This window comes from Lontra canadensis, unplaced genomic scaffold, assembly GCF_010015895.1.
Source record: "Lontra canadensis isolate GAN:19392208 unplaced genomic scaffold, GSC_riverotter_1.0 scaffold57, whole genome shotgun sequence".
NCBI classification, from domain to species: Eukaryota; Metazoa; Chordata; class Mammalia; order Carnivora; family Mustelidae; genus Lontra; species Lontra canadensis.
In genome coordinates, this window is record NW_022631051.1 from 11,557,318 (window position 1) to 11,580,777 (window position 23,460).

Below are 23,460 nucleotides of genomic sequence, written 5' to 3' on the forward strand. Positions count from 1 at the left end.
TAAAGGCATAGCTTAAAAGAAGGTATTAACTAGACAGGTAAGTCATCAATTGGTTAATTCTGTCTCTAGAACTTGAGAAGTTGGGAAAAAGGTCACTGAAACATTTCAGAAATAGCCATGTACGTGAACAGGACAGAGGCTGGAGGGACACCTTACCACCGGAACAGCCGGGAAAGGCCCGCCAGCCGCAAGGTTCAAGTTCAAGAAATACGGCCATCCAGGGTGCTCCTATGTCTCCGTTACACTTACAGTCTCTTCCACAAACTAGTATTCAGAAGAGAACGAAGTTTTCACTTTACTCCCAACCATTGTCTTTGATCATGTGGGCAAGCTCAATAATAAATTTTCCTTCCTTATATTTCTGACTGCTTTCAAAGGCATGTTCCTTGAAAAAAAAAAAAAAAAAAAAGAAAAGTAGAAAGAAGGTTTCAGGACAGAATAGACTTCACTTTTCAACTTCATTACACTCTTGGCAAAGAAAATAAGCATATGGGGTCAAATCTCCTCAGGTGTCCCTTGTTCCGCAGACCAGGGCCAGGGGAGGGGTCTGTCTCGGTGACGAGCCTGGGCAGGGAAGGGCAGCCCACCTCTACTTGTCCTTAACCTTACAGATCCATTTCACAGGGAAAGGGTAATTCAAGTTTGTCCCTGAGCATCTACCATGCGTAAGACAATCCGGGAGGGAGGAAGGGGAGCGAGATCCTGCTTGCAGGGACTGTAGGTAAAAGGCCAGTGGAGGCCACTATAGCCAGCACCGGGGGGGTCATTTAAGATGCTGGAGTGAGAGAGAAGGCCCTTGGCTGGGCAGTGAAGGTAGAAACGAAATGGGGCTTGGCAGGGTGTATATGTGTGCACATGTAGGCCTCTCGGAGCCCATCTCCACACCGGGGACTGCGTCTCCTCATGTGTGTCGAGGAATGTGGAGGACAGGAAGTCAGGAATTCCAGAAAGAGGAAGCACAGGCAGCCCTGACCAAGATGGCCAGAATGGCTGTAGCGGACAACAGACAGGCACTAGCCACACCCAGACGCACCTCTCAGGTGCCACGGCTGGCGGTGGTCAGGGGCACAGGAGACAGACTTGGGAGTCAACAGGAGGGGTGGGGAACAACGGGATCAGGGAGTGTGGTGGGGGGGGAGGGCGGGCAGAAGCTGCCTATGGGCCAAGCCCCAGGTGGGTCAGTGAGACATGGGTGGGCCGTTCCCCTCCTGCCAGAGGACCCTCGGAGGGCAGGGCCACATGCCCGCCAACCAGCATGGCTGTTACCCACGTCCCACCTCCGGGAGTCAGGGGAGCGCGGGTACAACCATGTGAGGACCTCCACGTTCAATCGGCTAGAAAGACATGCTACAACGAGAACACAGGACACTTCAGGCAGGAGGTCTTACTCCTTTGCAAATTTTGCTCCTGACTGTAACGCGTGTTTCGGTACCGCGGTGAGTCGGTGCGGGCTCCGCGGGCCCGGAGTGCACGGGTACTCACATATTTCCACCCGAGCGTGGTTTTGCAGTTTTCACAGTAGATGTCTGCGACAGCGTGCAGCCCAGTGAGAAGGACCCTCTCCTCCGCCGGGCCACAGCCCACGTTGACCCTGCAGGGGAGCAGGCGGGACCGTGCTGAAGACCAGAGGCCCCGCCCCTGCCCACCACCGCCCTTGGGGGAAGGATCAACTTATTTCTCCAGAATCCCAAGATGGGACGGCTGCGGGGGCCGTGACCACCGTCCTGCACAGAGCACCGTCAAAAATCAAACCCACCACAAATGGGTCACAAACCATGCCTCATGTGGGAGCTGGGTCTCAGGTAAGAGCACACCCTTCCGGCAAACTCTCACACTAAAGAGAGCAGAATTCCTTAAACTATCAAAACACTGGGTCATTCTAGGGGCACCTGGGTGGCTCAGTCATGATTCCCGGTTCCTGAGCCTGCTTTTCCCTCCCGCTCTGCCCCTGCCCTCCCCCCCAGGCTCATGCTCTCTCAAATAAATAAGATCTTAAAAACCAAAAACAAAACCACTGGATCATTCTAGCTCATCAAGGAACTCTGCACAGTCCAGCTTTGAGTAATCACGTGCATGGATGGACAGGAGCACTGAATGTAATCGGATCATGGACACAGCCATGTCCACAAGGCCAATGGCAGTAGTACTCACACAGAATTGAAGAGGTAGGCTCGTCCCTGACTTCCCTGAAAAGACTGCAAAGAAGAAAAAAATTTTAACAGATGTACTGTGGTAAGAGGAAAAGTCTGGCATTTAGGGATGAAGGTGGAGAGACTGTTTCAGGTCATGGACTTCAACGTGGGTGGAATGGCCACCTTGTGGAGCATTTCGAGCAGCGCTCAGGAGGAGCGCTGACCACAGGCCTCCAGGACCCTGGACCCCACACTGGACCCAGAAGTCAAAGTGCTCCTAGAGCCCCAGAGGGGCCGCTCAGTGTCCCGATTCTCTCTGCTGGACTAGCTCCCATCAGTCAGACAGTAGGGGCGAGGGGACATTCCCATGCTTTGCCACTGAAACTGAAAGCAAAACCATATCCCAAGATGACTCCTTCCTTGGAGGAAGGGACCTTCTGGTGACATCTCCCCCAGGAAAGTGCTTTAAGCCAATGAACAGCTTGTAGCATACCCATGGAGTCTGGGATGATAATGGAGGAAGGATGGGGTACAGTCGGGTCAGTTCCAGACTTAGCGCCCGCACCCTGCACTCTCAGCAACAAGAGGGAATATGAGTTCCCTCGTAGACAGATGGGGGGCTCATCTGCTTTGGTGCCAGGTCCAAATGACCGAGCGGAACACAGGGACCTCAAAAATAACCAAATGGGGGCACCTGGGTGGCTCAGTGGGTTAAAACCTCTGCCTTCAGCTCAGGTCATGATCCCAGGGTCCTGGGATCGAGCCCCGCATCGGGCTCTCTGCTCAGCAGGAAGCCTGCTTACCCCTTTCTCTCTCTGCCTGCCTCTCTGCCTATGTGATCTCTGTCTGTCAAATAAATAAATAAAATCCTTTAAAAAAAATAATAACCAAATGAAGAGAACTTCTTTGAGTGTTTTTTTAGTTTGTTTTTGTTTTGGGGTTTGTTTGTTTTTTTTTTGCCTACCACCTCAGCACAAATTCAAAAGACTATGAGGAATGTTGAATGGAGCAGAGGGTGACAGTATCTGTAAATGTAAGAGGCACATGCTATGTGACCAGCCACTCCACTCCTAAGGATTCACTGTCAAGACAAACCAACTGGAGCACATAGGGAAACATGTGACAAGATTGGTTACTGGTAAGTATTTGCAATTGCAAAAGCATGGGACACGTGGATACCCACACAAGTGAGCAAACGAGGGCACTCACATCCAGGACACACGCAGACATTAAGAAGGGGACGGAAGCAGCTGGGCATGAGCATGTGTGGTGAGAGTCACACTGGGAAGTGAAGGAGAGCTAGCCATGACACGCTGTGCCGTGCTGTGTTGTGGGGGCCCTTCAATTAAGGGGAAAACCACAGGGCACCAGAGTGGCTCAGTCAATCAAGTGTCTGCCTTCGGCTCAGGTCACAATCCAGAGGTCCTGGGATCAAGTCGCACATCGGGCTCCCCGCTTGGTGGGAAGCCTGCTTCTCTCTCTCCCTCTGCCCCTTCCCCTACTTGTGCTCTCCCTCTCTCTCACACTCTTGAAAAAATAAAATCTTAAAAGATAAAGGGAAAACCATGATCTTATAGGCCAGAAAGAGACCACATATGCCACACAACTAACAGAGACAAGCAGAAGGAATGGAGTCAGGGGTGAGGAGGGGAAAGCAGGTCGTCCCTGCCTCCCGTGCACACGACACCGCACTGTGCTGGTTTGCGCAGTCCCTTGCATGGGCACAGACGGCAGCAGCCCCTGCTGACCGGGGACACACATCCACTGGAGCAATACAGAGACCCTCATGCTAAGCCACTAAGCCCCTGTGGTTTGGGGGCTCTTTGTTACTGCCGCATACCCTGGCCTGAGGCTAGTGGTGTTTTGATCTAAACATACAGCTTTCAGACTTAAAAAGAAAAAGAAAAACGCTTCTTAAGAGTTTTCCTTTCCAGTGGCTTTCCAAAATTAAGAATATTACTTTATGTCCAGTTTAACAAATAATCATGTTATGGGCTTCCCCTTATATCCTTATTAGCCTTCAATTCTGTAGACCGATTTTCCTAATTCTCTTGCCTGCTCTTCAAATTCTCCCCCCGCGCCCCTATAAATCCTTATTTAAAAAAAAATTTTTTTAAAGATTATTTATTTATTTATTTGACAGAGATCACTAGTAGGCAGAGAGGCAGGCAGAGAAAGAGCAGGAGGGAGGCTCCCCACTGAGCAGAGAGCCTGATGCGGGGCTCGATCCCAGGACCCTGGGATCATGACCTGAGCTGAAGGCAGATGCTTAACCCTCTGACCCACCAAGGCGCCCCACAAATCCTTATTTTTTAAACAGGGTTTAGATCCATGATGTGGCCAGATTTGTGGTTGGGGGTGAGACAGAAGTCAGACTAGAGCAGGAGGTCTGCAAACTTCCATAAACAAGGGCCAGCTGCGAAATGTTTTCAGCTCTGGGGGCTGCACGGCCTCTGCGGTAAGGATGCTGGTGCTCTGGCCAGCCCAACAGCAGCCACCAGTGCTGTAGAAACACACAAACGTGGCTGTGGCCCAATAAAACTTCCTGGGAACAGATGGGGTGCCGGAGGTGGCCCACAGATAAAACCAGAGCCTTCTCATAACGAGACCCGCCTGCATCAAGGAACAGCTCCCTCAGGCCGGGGCATCACTGACTAATGACAAAGATGGCCCTCTTCACAGCTTCCCTCATGGGTATTTTTCTAAAAGATCCAATTTTTCCCATCCCCCCATGATACCCTGTTTTCTTCTTAAGTATTCCGAGTTAACATTTAATTTCCTCATTATTGGACTATTTCCACAGATCTTCTAAACTTCCTTTGCTCCTTCAGTGTTTCTTGGTCTTATGTGAACTCTACTGCTCTGACAAATAACCTACTCATCTTGCTTTCTGTGATTTTCTGTCCCAGCTGCCTAGCCCTCCAACACCCACCCCCTGTGCCAACACCATGCCCAATGGCACACCAAGATCACAGTCATACCGAGATAACGAGATAGCAGTCAGTCACACTCAATCACGCACAAAACATTCATCAGTGCTGCCCAGAAGGCCCTAGACTCCTAGGATGCCACCAACCCCGGAAGTCACATGATGGTCAAATGTCCATCTGGTAGGGAGGTACAATCACGGTGACCGGGAGCCCATCACTCTCTAGACACCAACCACTTGCCTTGGAGATCAGCTCATCGTGGTTGGCCAGGTGGGCTCTGCAGTGGACACAGCTGTAGGTTCGGTGACAGTTTGGCAAATAAGCTTGGAACGTTTTGGATTTTGTCATCTTCACCATCTCGGCTGGGCGCTCCTCGCTCAGCTCAGGGCTGGCACTGGACGGCCGGCGGCTCTGCTGGGCCCTCTGACAGGAAAAACAGCGGAAGATGCACGCAAGGGCCGTCGTCGTTCGGAGGGCGTGTGGCACTGTCCACACAGTTGGGACGAGAGAAAAGCGTCACAACCTGTCAACCAATCATGACAAAGCACAGGGTTATGGAGGGAACGAGAGACTTCGAGGAGGGATGCCTGGGAATTGTGCGTTCCCAGGAACAGGGTGGGGAGAGGCAGACCCAGAAGATCGAATTCTTTACTATTTGTCACGGTTTCATTCTAGATGCCATTGGAAGTGGCGAGCGAACTACTTTTACATCCAGATCATTTGAGAAAAACATCTGATTTAGTGCATTTTAGGCTGTGTGTGACTTCTGGAAACATAAAGGAAAATGCAGCCAACAAGCCTCCCGTCTGAGTGAGGCCAACAGCAGGACGGCACACATCTTGTCCCAAATCCTGGAATTAATGACTCAAAGCACCGTGACATTTATGAATTCACAGGAGGGATCCAGTTTAATTAATCGTGAAGAAGTTACATATCAATCCAGAAACAAACCCTTTATATGCTCAACTGATTTTCAACAAGGGGACCGAGATGATTCAGTGGGGAAAGGGCAGTCTTTTCAACAAACGGCACTAGGAAAACTGGATATCCACATGCAAAACAAAAACAAGGCTGGACCCTTATTTAACACCATATACAAAAAATAACTCAAACTGGATCCAAGACCTAAATGTAAGAATGAGGGTGCCTGGGTGTTCAGTCACTTGGGCATCTGCGATCGGCTCAGGTCATGATCCCAGGGTCCCAGGATCAAGGCTCCCATCAGGCTCCCTGCTCGGCAGGAAGCCTGGTTCTCCCTCTGCAGCTCCCCCGGCTTGTGTTCCTGCTCTGATTCTCTCTTTGTCAAATAAATAAAAATTTTTAAAGAATTAAAATAAACAAACACACACAAAAAAACCCCAAACTATTAAAAAAAAATCAATGTAAGAATGGAAACTATAAACAGTTAGATGAAACCATAGGGGAAAGCATTCACAACATTGATGGGGCCTGACTGCCTGCAAATGACCGTGAAGGCCCACACACGTATTTAGACTGATGGATGGTAAACTGAGAGGAAAAATGGGGCACAGCACCTGTAGAACACCAAAGAAAAAGAAATAAAAGTATTAGAAGTATCCAGAAGGGGAGGGAAAATTACCTTTCAACAGAACAATTTCCTAAGTAGAACAACAGAACCCAGAAGGCAGTCAGGAAAGGTACCTTTAAGGTCCTGAAAGACAATGATGGCTATTCCAGAATTCTACATCCAGTGAAAATATCTTTCAAGAATTCCGGAATGGTGTTTTCAGACAACTAAAAAGTTTGACTTCAGCGAAGTATCACTAGAGGAAGCGCAAGGATGTGCTTCAGACAAAAGAAAAACAGCACTAAACGTGAGAATCTAAAAAAAAAGAATGGGAATGAAGAATATGGTAAGTCCATGGGTAAACAGAACAGCAGTATCTTGTAGAGCTTTGAAGAAATAGGACTATGTGGGGCGCTTGGGTGGCTCAGTTGGTTAAGTGTCAGACTCTTGATTTCTGCTCAGGTCATGGTCTCAGGGTCCTAAGACTGAGCCTTGTCTCAGGCTCCGCGCTGGGCATGGAGTCTGCTTAAGATTCTCTCCCCCCCCCACCCCCGTTCTCCCCTAAAAATATAAAAGAAAAAGAAAATATATCACCGTAATACAGGAGCACAGTAACTCAGGGTGAGAGCTCTGATGAAAACTTTCTAGAGTCTTTGTATTATTCAAAAAAGTAGCTATAAATATTGGTTAAGCTTCAGATTCTGGGAAAGTAAGGATAAATGTTGTGATTTTGATGACATTTCTAGAACAACAAAACCTAACTGTATAATTCCAAACCTGCAAAGGGGCATATCAGTGAATGATAAAATGTCAGTCTAAAAAGATGCAAGAAAGGGGGGGCCCAGCTGAGGGAACATGTATCTCTTGATCTTGAAGTTGTGAGTTCAACAACTCACCTAGACTTAATTTACAAGAGACATACCTCCAAGTAAGGAAACATAGTGGCTAAAAGATAAGGCTAGAAACCTGGATGGTGGCAACACAGACATAACGTTTATAATTATTTGCTGGCAGTATATTTGTCTTATGTATTATATGTATGTGATTCACAATAAAGAAATTGAAGTAGTAAAAGGATTGGGCATCTGGCTGGCTCAGTCGGTAGGGCAGTGACTCGATGTTGGGGTCGTGGGTTTGAGGCCCATGTTGGGTGTAGAAATTATTATTATTATTATTTTTTAAAGATTTTATTTATTTACTTGACAGAGAGAGATCACAAGCAGGCAGAGAGGCAGGCAGAGAGAGAGGAGGAAACAGGCTCCCTGCTGAGCAGAGAGCCCGATGCGGGGCTCGATCCCAGGACCCTGAGATCATGACCCAAGCCGAAGGCAGCGGCTTAACCCACTGAGCCACCCAGGCGCCCCTGGTGTAGAAATTATTTTTAAAAAAGGTGGCTAAAGGACAGAAAAAGTATGATATGCAAATGAAAAAATATTAATACATTAGCACTTCCCTTAAATAAGTATTTAAGGGAAGACTTTTGCTAGATAGAAAAATGGATTACTTCATAATGAAAAAATAGCAGGGAGAGAAATAGCAAGTGTAAACCTTATCACTTAATAACATAGCCTCAAAATATATAAATCAAACACATAACTGCAAGGAGTAAGAAATAAATCTTCAATCAGAATAGGATTACTGGGCGTGCTTGGCTGGCTCAGTCATTGAGCATGTGACTTTTGATCTCAGGATCGTGAGTTCAAGCCCCATGCGGGGCATAAAGCTCTATTTAAAAAAAGAAAAAAAAAAAAGGGCGCCTGGGTGGCTCAGTGGGTTAAAGCCTCTGCCTTCAGCTCAGGTCATGATCCCAGGGTCCTGGAATCAAGCCCCACATAGGGCTCTCTGCTCAGCAGGGAGCCTGTTTCCTTCTCTCTCACTCTACCTGCTTCTCTGCCTACTTGTGATCTCCGTCTGTCAAATAAATAAAATCTTTAAAAAAATTCTTAAAAAAAAAAAATAGGAACACTGATTATAGTGTGTAAATATGGTATACTTATTACATATTTATATTATACTTAAAACATAGCATATATAGTATAAATACATTTCTCTTTTACTATGCCTTTCAGTGACTGATAGAACAAACACAAATGATTATGGGCAGAGAGGATATGCAAAATGTGACGAACAAATTTTACCTAAAAGACATGGAGAAAGCTGTAAGAACTGCCGAACCCACATTCATGCACAGCATGCAAACATCTACAAGTCTCAACCAACTTCCCCAAACTTAAAACACAGTATATTCTCTGAACACAATACACTTAAGTTAGAAATCAGTAAGAAAACCTAACAAGAAAAGTCTTTGGGGTCTCCTGGGTGGCTCAGTGGGTTAAAGCCTCTGCCTTCAACTCAAGTCATGATCTGAGGGTCCTGAGATCGAGCCCCGCATTGGGCTCTCTGATCAGCAGGGAGCCTGCTTCCTCCTCTCTGCCTGCCTCTCTGCGTACTTGTGATCCCTGTCAAATAATTAAATAAAATCTTAAAAAAAAAAAAAAGAAAAATCTTTGTATGCTTGGAAATGCAGAAATGTATGTCTACACAAAGAAATGGAAAGATGTTCTGTGCTCATGGATTGGAAGAACACTTAAAATTCTCATCCTACCCAAAGCAATCTAGAGATTCAACGCAACACCTGACAAAATACCAGTGGCATTTTTCATAGAACAAAGGATCCTAAAATATGTATAAAACCACAAAAGACTCCAATAGCCAAAGCAATTTAGAGAAAAAGTAACAAAGTTGGAGGTATCACAGTCCCTAATTTCAGACTATACTACAAAGCCACAGAACTCAAGGCAGTGTGGTACTCGTGCAAAGACACACACACAGATCAAAAGAATGACTAGAGAGCCCAGAACAAAACTCACACACGTACGGCCAACCCAGGACAATGGTGGTAAGAATATATGATGAGTCTCTTCACTAAACGGCCCTGGGGGCACTGGACAGCTAGGTGCAAAAGGAGGAAACTGGACCACTGTCTTACGTTGTACACAAAAATAAATCCAGAATGGATTAAAGACTTGAAAGTAAGGCTCCAAACTGTTAAACTCTCAAAGAAGCCATAGGCAGGAAGCTCTGTGACCTCATTCTTAGTGGTATGATTTTGGGACCCATCTCTCCAGACAAGGGCGACAAAAGAAAAAATAAGCAAGTGGGATTACATCAAACTAAAAAGCTTTTCCACAGCAAAGGAAGCCATCAACAAAACAAAAGACCATCTGTGTAATGGGAGAAAATATTTGCAAATCACACGTCTGAAAAGGGGTTAATATCCAAAATATACAAGGGACTTCACACAATTTAAAAACAAACATCCTGGTTAAAAATGGGCAGGGGGCCGCCTGGATGGCTCGGTTGGTAGAGTGAGCAACTCTTGATCTAGGGCTTGTGAGTCCGAGCCCCACGTTGGGTGTGCAGCCTACTTTAAAAGAAAAATGGGCAGAGGACTTTAATGGGCATTCTTCCAAAGAAGACATCCGGACGGCCACAGACACATGAAAAGATAGATGATGACTCAGCATCACTCATCATCTGGGAAATACAAAACTAGTTTTCATTTTATTGTGGTTTTTCAATAACTTATCAGCACACACCTGTCAGATTGGCTATTATCAAAGAGACAAAAAAAAAAAATAAAAGTTGGCAAGGATGGGGAGAAAAGGGAAGCGATGGAAGCAGCCAAGTGTCCACTGATAGATGAATGGATAAAGATGTGGCCATACACAGTGGAACACCACGCAGTCATCTCACCACAAAATCGTACGCGGCTCAATGTCAACGGTACTACACTAGGTGAAAGAAGTCAGAGAGGGACAAACACCATATGACCGCACTTGTATGTGGGATCTAAACAAAAAAGTGAAAGAAAATACAAAACATTAAGAGATTCACAGGGGCGCCTGAGTGGCTCAGTGGGTTAAAGCCTCTGCCTTTGGCTCAGGTCATGATCCCAGGGTCCTGAGATCGAGCCCCGCATCGGGTTCTGCTCGGCAGGGAGCCTGCTTCCTCCTCTCTCTCTGCCTGCTTATGATCTCTGTCAAATAAATAAATAAAAATCTTAAAAAAAAAAAAAAAAAAGAAAGAGATTCACAGATACAGAAAACAAATGGTGGGTTACCAGAGGGGACAGGGTGGGGGGATGGGCAAAGTAGGTGAAGGGGATTAAGGGGTATGAACTTCCAGTCACAAAATAAAGAATTCATGGGGATATAATGTACGGCATAGAGAATATAGTCAGTAACTTTGTAATGATTTTGTATGGGGACAGGGGACATTAGATTTATGGTGGAGATCATTTCATAATATATAAAAATACCCAATCAATATTATGTACAGTTAAAACTAATAGGATATTGTGTGTCAATTATTCTCTCATATTAAAAAAGTATAATCTGAGGAGAGAAAGGAATGTATTTCTATATACTCATGGGTCTAAGAATGGAAATTAAAAGATCTTTTTATTAATATTATTAAACAATAATAAAATAACTACTTTCTAGTACTTAAAGGAAAATGTATAATCTTACAGGATGTAGACTAGAAAATATGATAGGTTGAAATGATGAGCTAAACACCCCCTTTTTTTTTTTTTTTTTTAAGATTTTACTTATTTATTTGAGAGAGAGAGAGAGCCTAAGCTGGGGGGGAGAGGGAAAAGGAGAGGGAAATGCAGACTCCCTGCTGAGCAGGGAGCCCAGTGACCTGAAGGAATCTTCAGAGGATTATGCTAAGTAAAAAAAAGAAAAAGCCAGCCCCCCAAAGGTGACATACTGTATTATCCCATTTGTAGAATGTTCTTGAAGTGACAAAATCATGGAAATGGGGAACCAATTAGAGGATGCTGGGGGTTAAGAGGGGGCTGAAGTGGGTGTGGATGTCAAAAGGCAACACAGGGAATCTTGCTGTGACGATTTTTTTTTTAAGGTTGACTTTTTTTTCCCTCAGAGAATTTTTTAAAATCTAAATTCAATTAATTAGCATATAGTGTATTATTAGTTTCAGAGGTAGAGTTCAGTGATTCATCAGTCTTATATAACACCAGTGTTCATTACATCACGTGCCCTTCTTAATGCCCATCACCCAGTTACCCCATCCCCTCACCCATCTCCCCTCCAGCAGCCCTCAGTTTGTTTCTGATGATTAAGAGTCTCTAATGGTTTGGCTCCCTCTCTGATTTCATCTGGTTTTCTTTTCCTCTCTTCCCCTATGATCCTCTGTTTTCTTTCCCTCCTTTTTTTAAAAAAAAATAGTATTTTATTTATTTATTTGACAGAGGGAGAGAGACAGAGAGAGGGTGTACAAGCAGGGGGAATGGGAGAGGGAGAAGCCGGCTCCTGTGGAACAGGGAGCCCAACGTGGGGCTCAATTCCAGGACCCTGGGATCATGACCCAAGCCGAAGGCAGATGCTTAACTGACTGAACCACCCAGGCATCCCTGTTTATTAAATTCCACATGAGTGAGATCATACAATATTTGTCTTTCTGTGACTTATTTCGCTTAGCAAAATACCCTTTAGTTCTATCCACATCATTGCAAATGGGAATATTTCTGTTTTTTTGCAATGGCTGAGTAGTATTCCATTGTGTGCATGTACACACACACACAGACCACATCTTCTTTACCCATTCATCTGTCCATGGACATCTGGGCTCTTTCCACAGTTTGGCTGTTGTGGATGTTGCTGCTATAAACATTGGGGTGCACGTGTCCCTTTGGATCACTACATCTGTATCTTTAGGGTAAATACCCAGTAGTGTGATTGCTGGGTCACAGGGTAGCTCTATTTGCAACTTTTTGAGGAACCTCCATACTGTTTTCCAGAGTGGCTGCATCGGCTTACATTCTCACCAACAGTAAACACCCATCTTTAAAAGTTAAAAAAAAAAAAAAAAAAAAAAAGTAGGGGCGCCTGGGTGGCTCAGTTGTTAAGCGTCTGCCTTCGGCTCAGGTCATGATGCCAGGTCCTGGGATCAAGCCCCACACTGGGCTCCCTGTTCAGCGGAAAGTCTGCTTCTCCCTCTCTCTCTGCGCCCTGCTTGTGTTCCCTCTCTCGCAGTCATTCTCTGTCAAATAAATAAATCTTTAAAAATATATATTTTTAAAAATAGAAGTTAAAAGAGTAACAGAGAGGAGTGTCTGGGGGCTCAGTCAGTTAAGCGTCTGCCTTCACCTCAGGTCATGACCCCGGGGTCCTGGGATTGAGCCCCGCATCAGGCTCCCTGCTTGATGGGAAGCCTGCTTCTCCCTCTCCCACTCCCCCTGCTTGTGTTCCCTCTCTTGCTATCTATCAAATAAATAAATAAAATCTTAAAAAAAAAAAAAAGCAACAGAGAAACAACACAAAGAAAATATAGGGAAGGAAATAAACAGGAAAAAATGTAATGTAACAGGCAAGGAAAACATGCAAGAGAGGATCAACAAAGCCAAAAGTTTGTTCTTGGAAAAGACAGATAAAACTGATAAAACTTTATTCAACTGATTTGGGGAGAGAGGTGGGAGGGAGAGATCGGATAGAAGTAATAACCTGGCAGAAATGGAAATGGTATATCACTTTCTTTGGATGAGATTTATAGGTTAAGAGGATGTTGTGATCAACTGAATGTATTTGAAAACGTAAATCACACAGATAAATTCTTAGAAGAAATATAACTGAAAAATAGGACTCAGGAAGAAACAACAAACCCAAACAATCTGATAAACATTAAAGAAATGGGGATGAACCAGCTAGCTTGACCTGATACCAAACCTCGATGAGGGTAGTGCAAGAATGAAATTCGCTGTAATTTTCTTCTCATGAACCAAGATGCAAACACCCGAAATCAGTTTACCAAATGGAATCTAATACTATTTTAAAAGGATAATAAAATACAATTAGGTTGACTTTATCACAGGAATTCAAAATCATTTAACGTTAGGAAGTACAGTTAATACAATGTACCACCTATTGTTCTCTCAATCTGTTTATCTCAATAGATGCAGAGAAAGCATTTGACAAAATCTAACATCTATTGGCAATTCTAGCAACATTCTGCACAGACTAAGGAAATAAGGGAACTTCCTTATCTGTTAAGAGACATCTATAAAAACGGAACAACCCACAATGAACATCAGCCTCTCGGGTAAGACTTAGAAAACTTTCTCTTTGAGGTCAGGAATGAGACTCTACACCACCATTTCCACACAGCCCTACCCCCTCTCCCCAAGTCCCAGCAAGCTCTGCAAGACAAGGCAACAAGACATAAAGATCAGAATAGAGGGGTGCCTGGGTGGCTCAGTTGGTTAAAGCCTCTGCCTTCAGCTCTGGTCATGATCCCAGGGTCCTGGGATAGAGCCCCATATTGGGCTGTCTGCTCAGCAGGGAGCCTGCTTCCCCCCCTCTCTCTGCCTGCCTCTCTACCTACTTGTGATCTCTGTCAAATAAATAAATAAAATCTATAAATAAAATCTTTTTTAAAAAACGGGGGCACCTGGGTGGCTCAGCGGATTAAAGCTTCTGCCTTCAGCTCTGGTCATGATCCCAGGGTCCTGGGATCGAGCCCCCGCATCGGGCTATCCGCTCCTCGGGGAGCCAGCTTCCTCCTCTCTCTGCCTGCCTCTCTGCCTACTTGTGATCTCTGTCTCTCAAATAAATAAATAAAATCTTTAAATAAATAAAATCTTAAAAAAAAATCAGAATAGAAAAATATACACTTAGGCAACAGTGTTACAGTACAAAGTATCTAAGAATAAATTCAAAGACCTGAAACATCTTTACAGAGAGAGCATACATTTTTGAGGGACAATAAGGAATACCTAAATAAATGGAGATAAACCAAGATCAGGACCGGAAGATATTGTAAACATATGAATTCTCCCCAAAGTGATTTTTATTTTTATTATTTTAACTATATTTGTTTTTAGAGATTGTATTTATTTTATTTGAGAGAGAGAGCATGAGCACAGGGGCAGAGGCTGTGCGGGAGGGAGAATCTCAGGCAGACTCCATGCTGAAAGTAGAGCCCGATGCAGGATTTGATCCCATGACCCTAAATGATCATGATCAGAGCCGAAACTGAGTTGGATGCTTAACCAACAGAGCCACCCAGACACACGTGAATTTTATTTAAGTAATTTCTACGCTCAGCGTGGGGCTCAAACTCATGACTTCAAGATCAAAGAGTGGCATGATCTGCTGACTAAGCCAGCCGGACGCCCCCCACCCCCAGAAGTAATTTTTAAATCAAATGCAATTCAAATCGGGGTGCCTGGGTGGTTCAGTGAGTTAAAGCCTCTGCCTTCGGCTCAGGTCATGATCCCAGGGTCCTGGGATCAAGCCCCACATCAGGCTCTCTGCTCGGTAGGGAGCCTGCCTCCCCCTCTCTCTGTGCCTGCCTCTCTGCCTACTTGTGATTTCTGTCAAATAAACAAAATCTTTTTAAAAAATGCAATTCAAATCAAAATCCAGTAAGATGTGTTGGGTGTCTGTATGTGTGTGTGCGCACGCGCACGTGTGTGTACACACGTGCATATGCAAGCCAGGGGAGCCAGTGAGAAGCAGCGAGACTGGATTCTAAGATTTATCCTAAAAGTGTCTATGGGGAGGATAAAGGTTTCCTCAACCCTCTCGGGGTCCCTGGCTGGGTCTGGAAATTAAACTGGCAAAGAAAGATCAGCAGGAGAAAAGCACACAGATCTTATGGAATGTTTCCACAAGAGAATGAAGAACCAATAGCAACAGAGCAGGAAGCTTTTCTGTCACTTAGACAAAGAATTTATTTGTGAAGAACAAGGCAGAGGTCTTTGGTCAAGGGGGTATTCTGTGGTGAAGAAGTAACTAGAAAGATAGGGTAGGTTTAATAAGGTTGTGCAGAATTCTTGGCCCCAAATTCTCTGTCTCTGATAGGAAGGTCTTCCCTCCTCCTCGTACAGGGAGGACACCTTTCCCAGGAGGGTCTTATGACCTGTGTCAGGGAATCAGGGCAAAGGGGGAAGTCAGAATGACCTCCTTCCTTCTGTCATTTTCTCAAATTCCTCCAGCTTAAGACAGTCAACATGCATGGTGACATATGTTAGGGTAGTGTGTCTTGAGCCCCATCCTGTCAAAGGTCAAAACCACGAGGGCGCGGGATGCCTGGGTGGCTCAGTTGGTTGGACGACTGCCTTCAGCTCAGGTCATGATCCTGGAGTCCCAGGATCGAGTCCCGCATCAGGCTCCCAGCTCCGCGGGGAGTCTGCTTCTCTCTCTGACCTTCTCCTCACTCATGCTCTCTCTCACGATCTCTCTCTCAAATAAATAAATAAAATCTTTAAAAACAAAAAACCAAAAAAACCATGAGGGTGCTCTCAAAGAGCGTGATGGAAACACGTTTGCTACCTGAGTCTGACAGAGAGCCGTCCTGCCATTTTCCACAGTCACGGGGGCAGAGCAGTGCTGGCAGGGGACAGGAAAACGGGCTGATAGGACTCGAAAGAGAACCTAGAAACAGACATATGCTTACATGGACACCAGATACAATGACAGTGGTATCGCAGCTCACTGCAAGAGAGAGGTTTCCTAAAATGGAGCTGGACGTTATGGATACCCATCTGTAGGAAAAGGAAAAGGTGGGTCCTATTTTATACCAGAAACAGAAATTAATGGTTGTCCCATTTCCCAACAGAGAAAATCAGCCAGCAAGATTATCGTGGAGGAAGGTTCCACACAAGGGACACACACGGACGCCTATACGTCTTCCAAAATGAAGCTCTGTTTCTTTCTCCACTCAAAGTCTTCTCAACCAAGGATTAAAGGAGCCTCTGAAGAAGTCTGATTGTATTAGATATTCCCTATCAGGGATTCCCAAAACTTTAACCTTTTCAAGCCATCACATTAGCCCTGATACATTCTATTGGGTTTTATTTGTTGCCCAAACTACTGGGCACTCTGAATCGGAACCCTGGCATCCCTCCCATCTTTGAGGTCATGGGGATGGGGGTCAATCCGGATGGATCCCACCCACAGCAGCCCAGCTCCCACCCCATGTCCCACACGGGCCACACAGGTACTGTCAATCCAGAAATGCAACCTCCTCCGCCCCCTACAATTTGGTGATGACTCATAAGGAAGGAAAGAACTTTAAAAAAAATTTTTTTTTTTTTTTTTTAAAGTAGGCTCTACACCTGAACTCACAACCCAGAGACTGAGAGTCCCACGCTCTACTAACTGAGCCAGCCAGGCGCCCCCTGACCTGACTTTTTACTGAACTCATGTTGAGTCTGGTTTCATACCTTCACCTGAATCTTTCCCCTTTATTGAAAGGAGTCTTCAGTTTTGTCCCTTCTTTCCTCAGACTCCTTCAATGAAGACTCTAAAAGTATGTGGTAGGGACGCCTGCGTGGCTCAGTCCATTAAGCCGCTGCCTTCGGCTCAGGTCGTGATCCCAGGATCCTGGGATCAAGTCCTGCATCGGACTCCTTGCTCCGAGGGGAGCCTGCTTCTCCCTCTGCCTCCCACTTGCCTGCTTGTGCGCTTTCTCTCTCTCTCTCTGACAAATAAATAAATAGAATCTTTAAAAAAATAAAAATAAAAATAAAAAAATAAAGGTACACGGTAAAGGGGCCAAGAGACAGGAATCTCAGACTATTCACGAGCTGCCTGGTCAGGTCTCGAGAGTCCTGCCCCTTTAGTGGCAGAAACACTGCTCCCTGTGACTGAATAGAGAAACTCCCAGAAACTCCCTCCAGCCTTGAAACAGGGGATTTCAGGGTGCCTGGCTGGCTCAGTTGGTAGTGTGTGTAATTCTTGATCTTGGAGTTGTGAGTTCGAGCCCCATGCTGGGTAGAGAGATTACTTTAAAAAAAGGGGGGGTTCACTTTTATTCCTAATAATAAAGGGGGTGACACCTCTTATTTTTAGCTCACATGCAGTTCCCTTTGTATGGGACACCACCTTTCAAAGTGGCAACTCACCAAGGCTTTTCTGTTTATCGTGAATTGCTCAATGGCACAGCTATGTGTCCTTCCACTGCAGGCCTCCAAGGATGGCCTTCACCCCAGCTGACCTCAGCCTGAGGAGCGGCCAGTGTCCAGAAGGCCCGTCTCTGTGGAACCGCCCTCCTCATAGTCTCCTGTCACCTTTACGGAGCCTTGTCCGTGCTCAGCACTCACGGCCAACCCTTCCAAGGCAGGAGTGTGCCTTACATATACACATTCCACCATCTCTGTCCTGACTGCCACCCCTGTTGCCACCCAGCAGAGGGGGCCCAGCCAGGGCAACGGCCAGGCCTGGATTTGTGGTTCCGGAGAAGCGTTTTGGGTGGTGGTTCCACTAGGCTTCTAAACTGGGTATCTGCTGGGGCACTGGCAAGATCACGGCCAAATTTTCAGGCACCCAGTGTGCAAAATGGGCTTTTACAATATAGAGCTACTGGCGAGTTAGGAGCCTCCGTGAAGTCAGAGAAAGGCCGATGGGTCCTGTGAATCATGTTTACTATAGGACATTATGTTTCCCCTGGGTTTGGAGGGCAGCAACCATCCCCCCAACCCCACAGAAGATATTACTGTGGGGTAATTTTTTGGAGCAAAAACGATATTCTGGGTTCCAGAAATGTCTCTCCTAAAATAAACATGCATAATTATTTTAAGAGAACGTGAATCAGGCCCATGTCCATATGGTGCTGTTACCACACTTCGAAAGACAAAAACATTGAGAAATAAAGCCCCAGCCAGGCAGCTCTGACATTTCCGGGATAGCATGGAGGCTCCTGAGGGCCCCACACCCTGGGACACCCTTTCTCCCTACTCTCCACGCCACCTCCCCACCCTGCCACTACCTGGTGACAGGCTCAGTTCCAGCCCTCTACTTCCTCCTCCTCCTTCCTGGGGGCATACAAAGCATTTAGCCAGAGTTCATGGTGGAAGTAGGACCCCGGGTGGGTGGCTCGGGCAGGGACATCCACATCTTCCATGGAAAAGGGAACATGGGGGCTATGCAGAGACCCCCCGCCCAGGCCAACACTATTCTAAGTAGCAGACTTCACAAGAACCAGATGAACTGGCAGCAACCCTCGGAGGTGGGGATTCTTCTGAGTCCCACTGTGCAGATATGGAAACTGGGGCCCAGAGAGCTTAACCAACCTGCCAAGGTTGCACAGCTAGTAAGCAGTGGATTCAAAGCCAGAGTCTACACCCTGGACCGCTGTGCCTTGCAGACACATGAACCTGTGTGAACTTCACTCATCAAAGCAAATTAAAGGGAGTCTGGTAGGTCTTACAACCTAGCAATGGGCAAAAATTTTTAAGAAGTTGCTATCACCACTGGCGAGGGCTGGCTGTGCTGCAGCCATCTGGTAACACCGGTCAGCGCTCTTGGGCACACGCCCCTGGACCTCAGCTGGGGTCTAGGAAGCACGGGGAAGGTGACTCCCTTTTCACCATTTGCTTTTTGAACAATTTAGATTTTTTAAAAAAGTATTTTATTTATTTATTAGAGCACACAAGCAGGGGGAGCGGCAGGCAGAGGAAGAAGCAGGCTCCCCATTGAGCAAGGAGCCTGATGTGGGAATCGATCCCAGGACCCTGGCATCATGACCTGAGCCGAAGGAGATGCTTAACCAACAGCTACCCAGGCGTCCCGGTGACTTTAGATTTTTGATACCAAAGGTATGTACCAACTACTCAAACTCACTATCTCTCTCTCTCTCTCTTTCTCTCTCACACACACACACACACACACACACACACAAAGCACAGGTGTGGAAAGGCCTGGAAGGATTCACGTCAAAGGGCAATGGCAGGAGGCCAGATTGCCTTTGGCAGAACCAGCTTCCCTTCATGCGCACGGTCTGCCTTCTCACTGGAGTTACAGGATAAAATGCTCTTCTCCACACATTTCAGGAACTGCAGGCTTGGTGATCCGTGGACCCACTGGGAGGGGCAAGAAAATTTCCTCAGTCCTACCACCTGTCTGTCTGGCCCCAGATGAAGCCCCACAGCTTCTCCAGAATCTGGGCAGGGGTGTCTGTGCAACTTCAACACCTCATGGCCTAGCTCCTCTGCCCTCCAGGTCCTGGTCCTCACCCCTCCTCCCCGCTGCCTTAGGTTCTGCCTCCGCCATCTGTCTCCTGCAAGACTAATTAATGTGTTTGCACTGAGCCCTTCTTTTCTAACAACCTATAATACATTCTTTTCTATTTCTCCCACTAGTAACAAAGTTCCCCACAGTCAGGGCCTAGGGACACTTCCTAACAGAGTTTACTGGCTTGCTTGCTATTGATAGGGGGAAAGACCAAGATGCTAGCTACACACACACCACTGCCCTTCTCACTTGAAAGGGTGGGACCCAGAAGGCTGATGGAAGCAGGACACACGGTGGGATAAGGACATAATCAAACATTTGAAGGCCTGTGTTGGAGCAAGAGAAGGAAAAACCAGAGATGCAAAAAGCAATCGAAGGGGGCCAGTGCTTGAGGGTGAGAGTGCCAACACTGGGAAGCCAGGTGACAGCCCAAGGGACCCAGGAGGGGAGGCTTGCCAAGAGACAGGCTGCTGGGGGTGAGCAGGGACAAAGCTGCAACAGCGCTTGGCTCAAACTATGCCCGTGTTTGGTGGCCAGGGAACCGCAAGCCAAGTTGTTGCCTTATCTGTAAAATGAGAGTAAATTGCGATTCACAAGGTGGTCCAGACAATCGCATAAGAGGTCGTGTCATCGTTATAGGACAGCGGGACAGAGGGATGGCGAGCTCATCTCCCCACCGGGAAGTCCTGGTTCTGAGGCTCTTCAGGAGCCAGATTAAGGGGATGTTCCCTGGGTGGGGATGACACGGTGTTGGCTCCAGGATTTCCATCCCTCTCTCACCAGCAGATAGCTTTTCAGAGGGTTTCTATCACAGAAGGAACAGGGACTTCCTTCCTGAATCCAACCTCTGCGGTCCTCCCCAGAACCCTTAGCCCTCTATGTCTTGGTTGTTCAGAACTTTCTCCAACCTCCCCTGAAATCTCATGTCAAGATTTCCACTCCCTAGAGGTTTCGTTGATTAGCAGATCTAACTACTTTTCTACAGATGGAAAACCAAATGAACCTCAAATGAAGAGTTTGAAAGGAAGATTTCCATTGCTGCTGCCTTTTTCTTTTTCAAAGTTTTCATATTTTCTACAAACATAGGTAAGTCGCTACTGAAGTTACAGCAGGCACCTAGCTCTAACAGAACATATGGAAAAGGAAAAAATCAAAAACCCAGCAAGTTGAGGACAGGTGTCATTACGCAGTCTGCCGTGCCCTCACAAATTAAAAGTGATAGCAATAAATAGGCAAAATGGGCTTCGTTAACCAGAGGGCTTTCCTCCCTTTCTTGTGTTTGTGTCGGGGCTCTGAGGCTAATAGAATCTGTGTTATTCAACTTCGGCAAAGCAGCTTCTTGAAATGCCAATTTTATATCTTCCTGGCATTAAATCCACCCAGGCAGATTCTACTGGCAACTTGACCTCAGCATTTCAAGCACTCCCAGTGGCTGAGGATTGGTTTTGCCAGCTCCCCACTGTCAGAACAGCTCTCTAAGGCGAAGTGGTTATATACGCTACCAAATAACTAAGAATACTGCCTCTTCATATTCTAGTTTCTCAGTCTCCCGGGGGTGCAGAGGGATACATTCAAACTCTATGGCAGTCCCTCGCCCTCTCCACTCTCTGTCCCTTGACACTAGGTCCTTGTGAAACTTAGGGACGACAGGCAGGAAAATCAGGAAGAGATTTTATAGGAACGCTGCTTCCAACCTAAAGAGCTTTACACATTCCAAGGCTTCAAAATGGTAAGATTTAATGTCTGGACTTAGGCTACAAGAATGTCTCCATGTCAGTTGCTCATGTTGGCAAAGGCATCATGACAGCAGAGGGTCGTTAACACTGGGGAACACTGGGCATGGGGCATACCAGGGCTGTCTGGACTACCCTTGCAACTTTCACAGAAATCTAAAGTTATCACAAAACAAGAAGTTCGTTTAAAAAGCAAAGGCTGTGGGGGCTCCTGGCTGGCTCAGTCGGTGCAGACTGTGGCTCTTGATCTCAGGGTTGTGAGCTGGAGCCCCACACTGAGTGTAGAGATTACTTAAAGATGAAATCTTAAAAAAAAAAAAAAGAAAGAAAGAAAAAGCAAAGGCTATTGCTCAGATTGGTAATTAAGATTATTCAGCTATTTTTTTTCTTAAGTGCCCAACAGAAGCCAGACTCTGTGCCACAGGTCTGTGGTGGGACAGAATTTCGCTCTGGTCCTACCTCTGAGAGGTTCCTGAAAGGAGAAGACACTCTAAACCCGTGAGATGCAAGGGAAGGGAGCATAAGGGTCCAGGAGAGCTTCAGTATTAGCATTCCTCAAGAGTACCACGACTGTCACCCAAGAACCCGGGGCCAGGGGTAAGAGGGAATCAGCGCACAATTACAAAACTCAACCACCCCAGCATCCAGCACAGCTCCTGGCACCGAGCAGGGACTCATCTACCAGAACAGAGCAGAGGCTGGAGGGTGCACAGGTGTGGGAAAGAGCTGGCTTGCTCAGGTGAGGCACCTGGCAGAATTCCCTAGAGGAGGTAAGCCTCCTCTTGAGGCTTGCTTAGTTTAGGAGGGAGGTGGGTGGAAAGAATAACATTCTTTGCAAAGGAAACAACAGGTTAAAGTGTGTGTTCTGGCCAAAAAGAGGAAGAAGAAATGCAACTGAACAAAAAAGCTTGGGGGTGGGGAAACTGAGGTCTTTCAAAGCCATTATCTTTGCAAAATGAAATTATAGCCTTTTTTTCCCCCCATCCTGGAACTCAGCACATTATCTGGACATCAAAGATGTCAATCAGAGGCAGGCCTGGGGGAGGGGGACCCTACTGAGCAGGTTTCCCAAGCTATGGCTCCTGCAAGCTGTGCTTTAAAAAAAAAAAAAAAAAAAAAAAAAGCCTAGTGCTACAAGCAGGGAACTGATACAGAGAACAATTCATTTTAGTCACGATCTTTATGTGGGTAACTCGAAAACATCCCCCTCTTCTAATAAACATTCCTAGGAACCCTCTTTTGTCCTCATTTCACTCTGGGTCGCAACATTTTTTGTTGTTGTTGTTAAAGAGGGAAAAGCCCATTATCAGCAGGCATCTAGTTCATTCTCTCTGTAAATTTTTTTCGTGGCTGAAGTGGGAAGGAGGCAGGGAAGGGAAGGAAGAAAGGAGGGCAAAAATCAAAGATCAGGCTTTGTGGTCTGCTCCAACACGGAGTGAGCCAAATAACAACAAAAAATCCAATCAGAACAAAAACATCCACAGGTGCGGCCCGCTCGCGCCCCGCCCGCCGGCCCGGACGCCCAACAGGTGCCTCCGGGCCCCGCCCGCTGTCGCAGGAGCCTCGGGTCGCCACAGAGTAGCCGCCCGCGCAACAGTGTCCAGGCCCGCCCGTACTCACGGCCGCTCGGCGGTCCGCGCCCCGGCCCGCAGCGCCCATCCGGCCCGGGCCCCGGTCAGCGCGGGCTCGGCTCTCAGGCGGCGCCGGCGCGGCCCGGGACGCGCTGCGGCCGTTGGCGCCTCCGCAGGGCGCGAGGCATCCTCCCGCCGCCGCCCCGCGGGCCGCCTGCCCTTTGTTTTGGAGCCGCGGCCCCGCCGCGCTGCCGTTAACGGCCTCGGAACGCGGCGTCGGCCAATCAGCGCGCCCCCCCGCCCGCGCTCCGCCCCGTGCCCCGCCCCTCCCGCGCGTTCCCTCCCCGCGCGCTCCGCGCCCGGGAGCTGGACCGGCTCGCACTCGACCGGGCTGGGCGGGGGCGCACGTGCGGCGGGGCGCGCCGCGCTCCCATTGGCCGGCCTGCCGAGCGCGGCCTCGGAGCCAGCCTATGAGGGTTGAAGGGCCTGGGGGCGGGGCCCCGCGGGGAGGGGCGGGCCCTGGGGC

The 23,460-nt window shown here is 47.1% G+C and overlaps 1 protein-coding gene across 1 annotated transcript; it reads right to left on the bottom strand.

The window, feature by feature from the left end:
- YPEL1 (yippee like 1) lies at nucleotides 1-23,161 on the bottom strand. The gene is made up of 5 exons (XM_032875986.1): nucleotides 22,984-23,161; nucleotides 5,303-5,585; nucleotides 2,152-2,195; nucleotides 1,483-1,591; nucleotides 1-385 (listed from the first exon to the last, which is right to left on the bottom strand). The coding sequence occupies exons 2-5, from the start codon at nucleotides 5,417-5,419 to the stop codon at nucleotides 296-298; spliced, it is 360 nt and encodes a 119-aa protein (XP_032731877.1). The 5' UTR covers nucleotides 5,420-5,585; nucleotides 22,984-23,161; the 3' UTR covers nucleotides 1-295.
- Between the last annotated feature and the right edge of the window lie 299 nt (nucleotides 23,162-23,460).

Excerpts from the sequence above, each read along its gene's own strand:
- YPEL1 (XM_032875986.1), bottom strand. The coding sequence starts at position 5,419 with ATGGTGAAGATGACAAAATCCAAAACGTTCCAAGCTTATTTGCCAAAC. Across the intron at positions 2,196-5,302 it reads ACGATGAGCTGATCTCCAAG|TCTTTTCAGGGAAGTCAGGG; the intron begins GCAAGTGGTTGG and ends TCTTCTTTGCAG. Across the intron at positions 386-1,482 it reads CCACGCTCGGGTGGAAATAT|GAACATGCCTTTGAAAGCAG; the intron begins GTGAGTACCCGT and ends TTTTTTTTCAAG.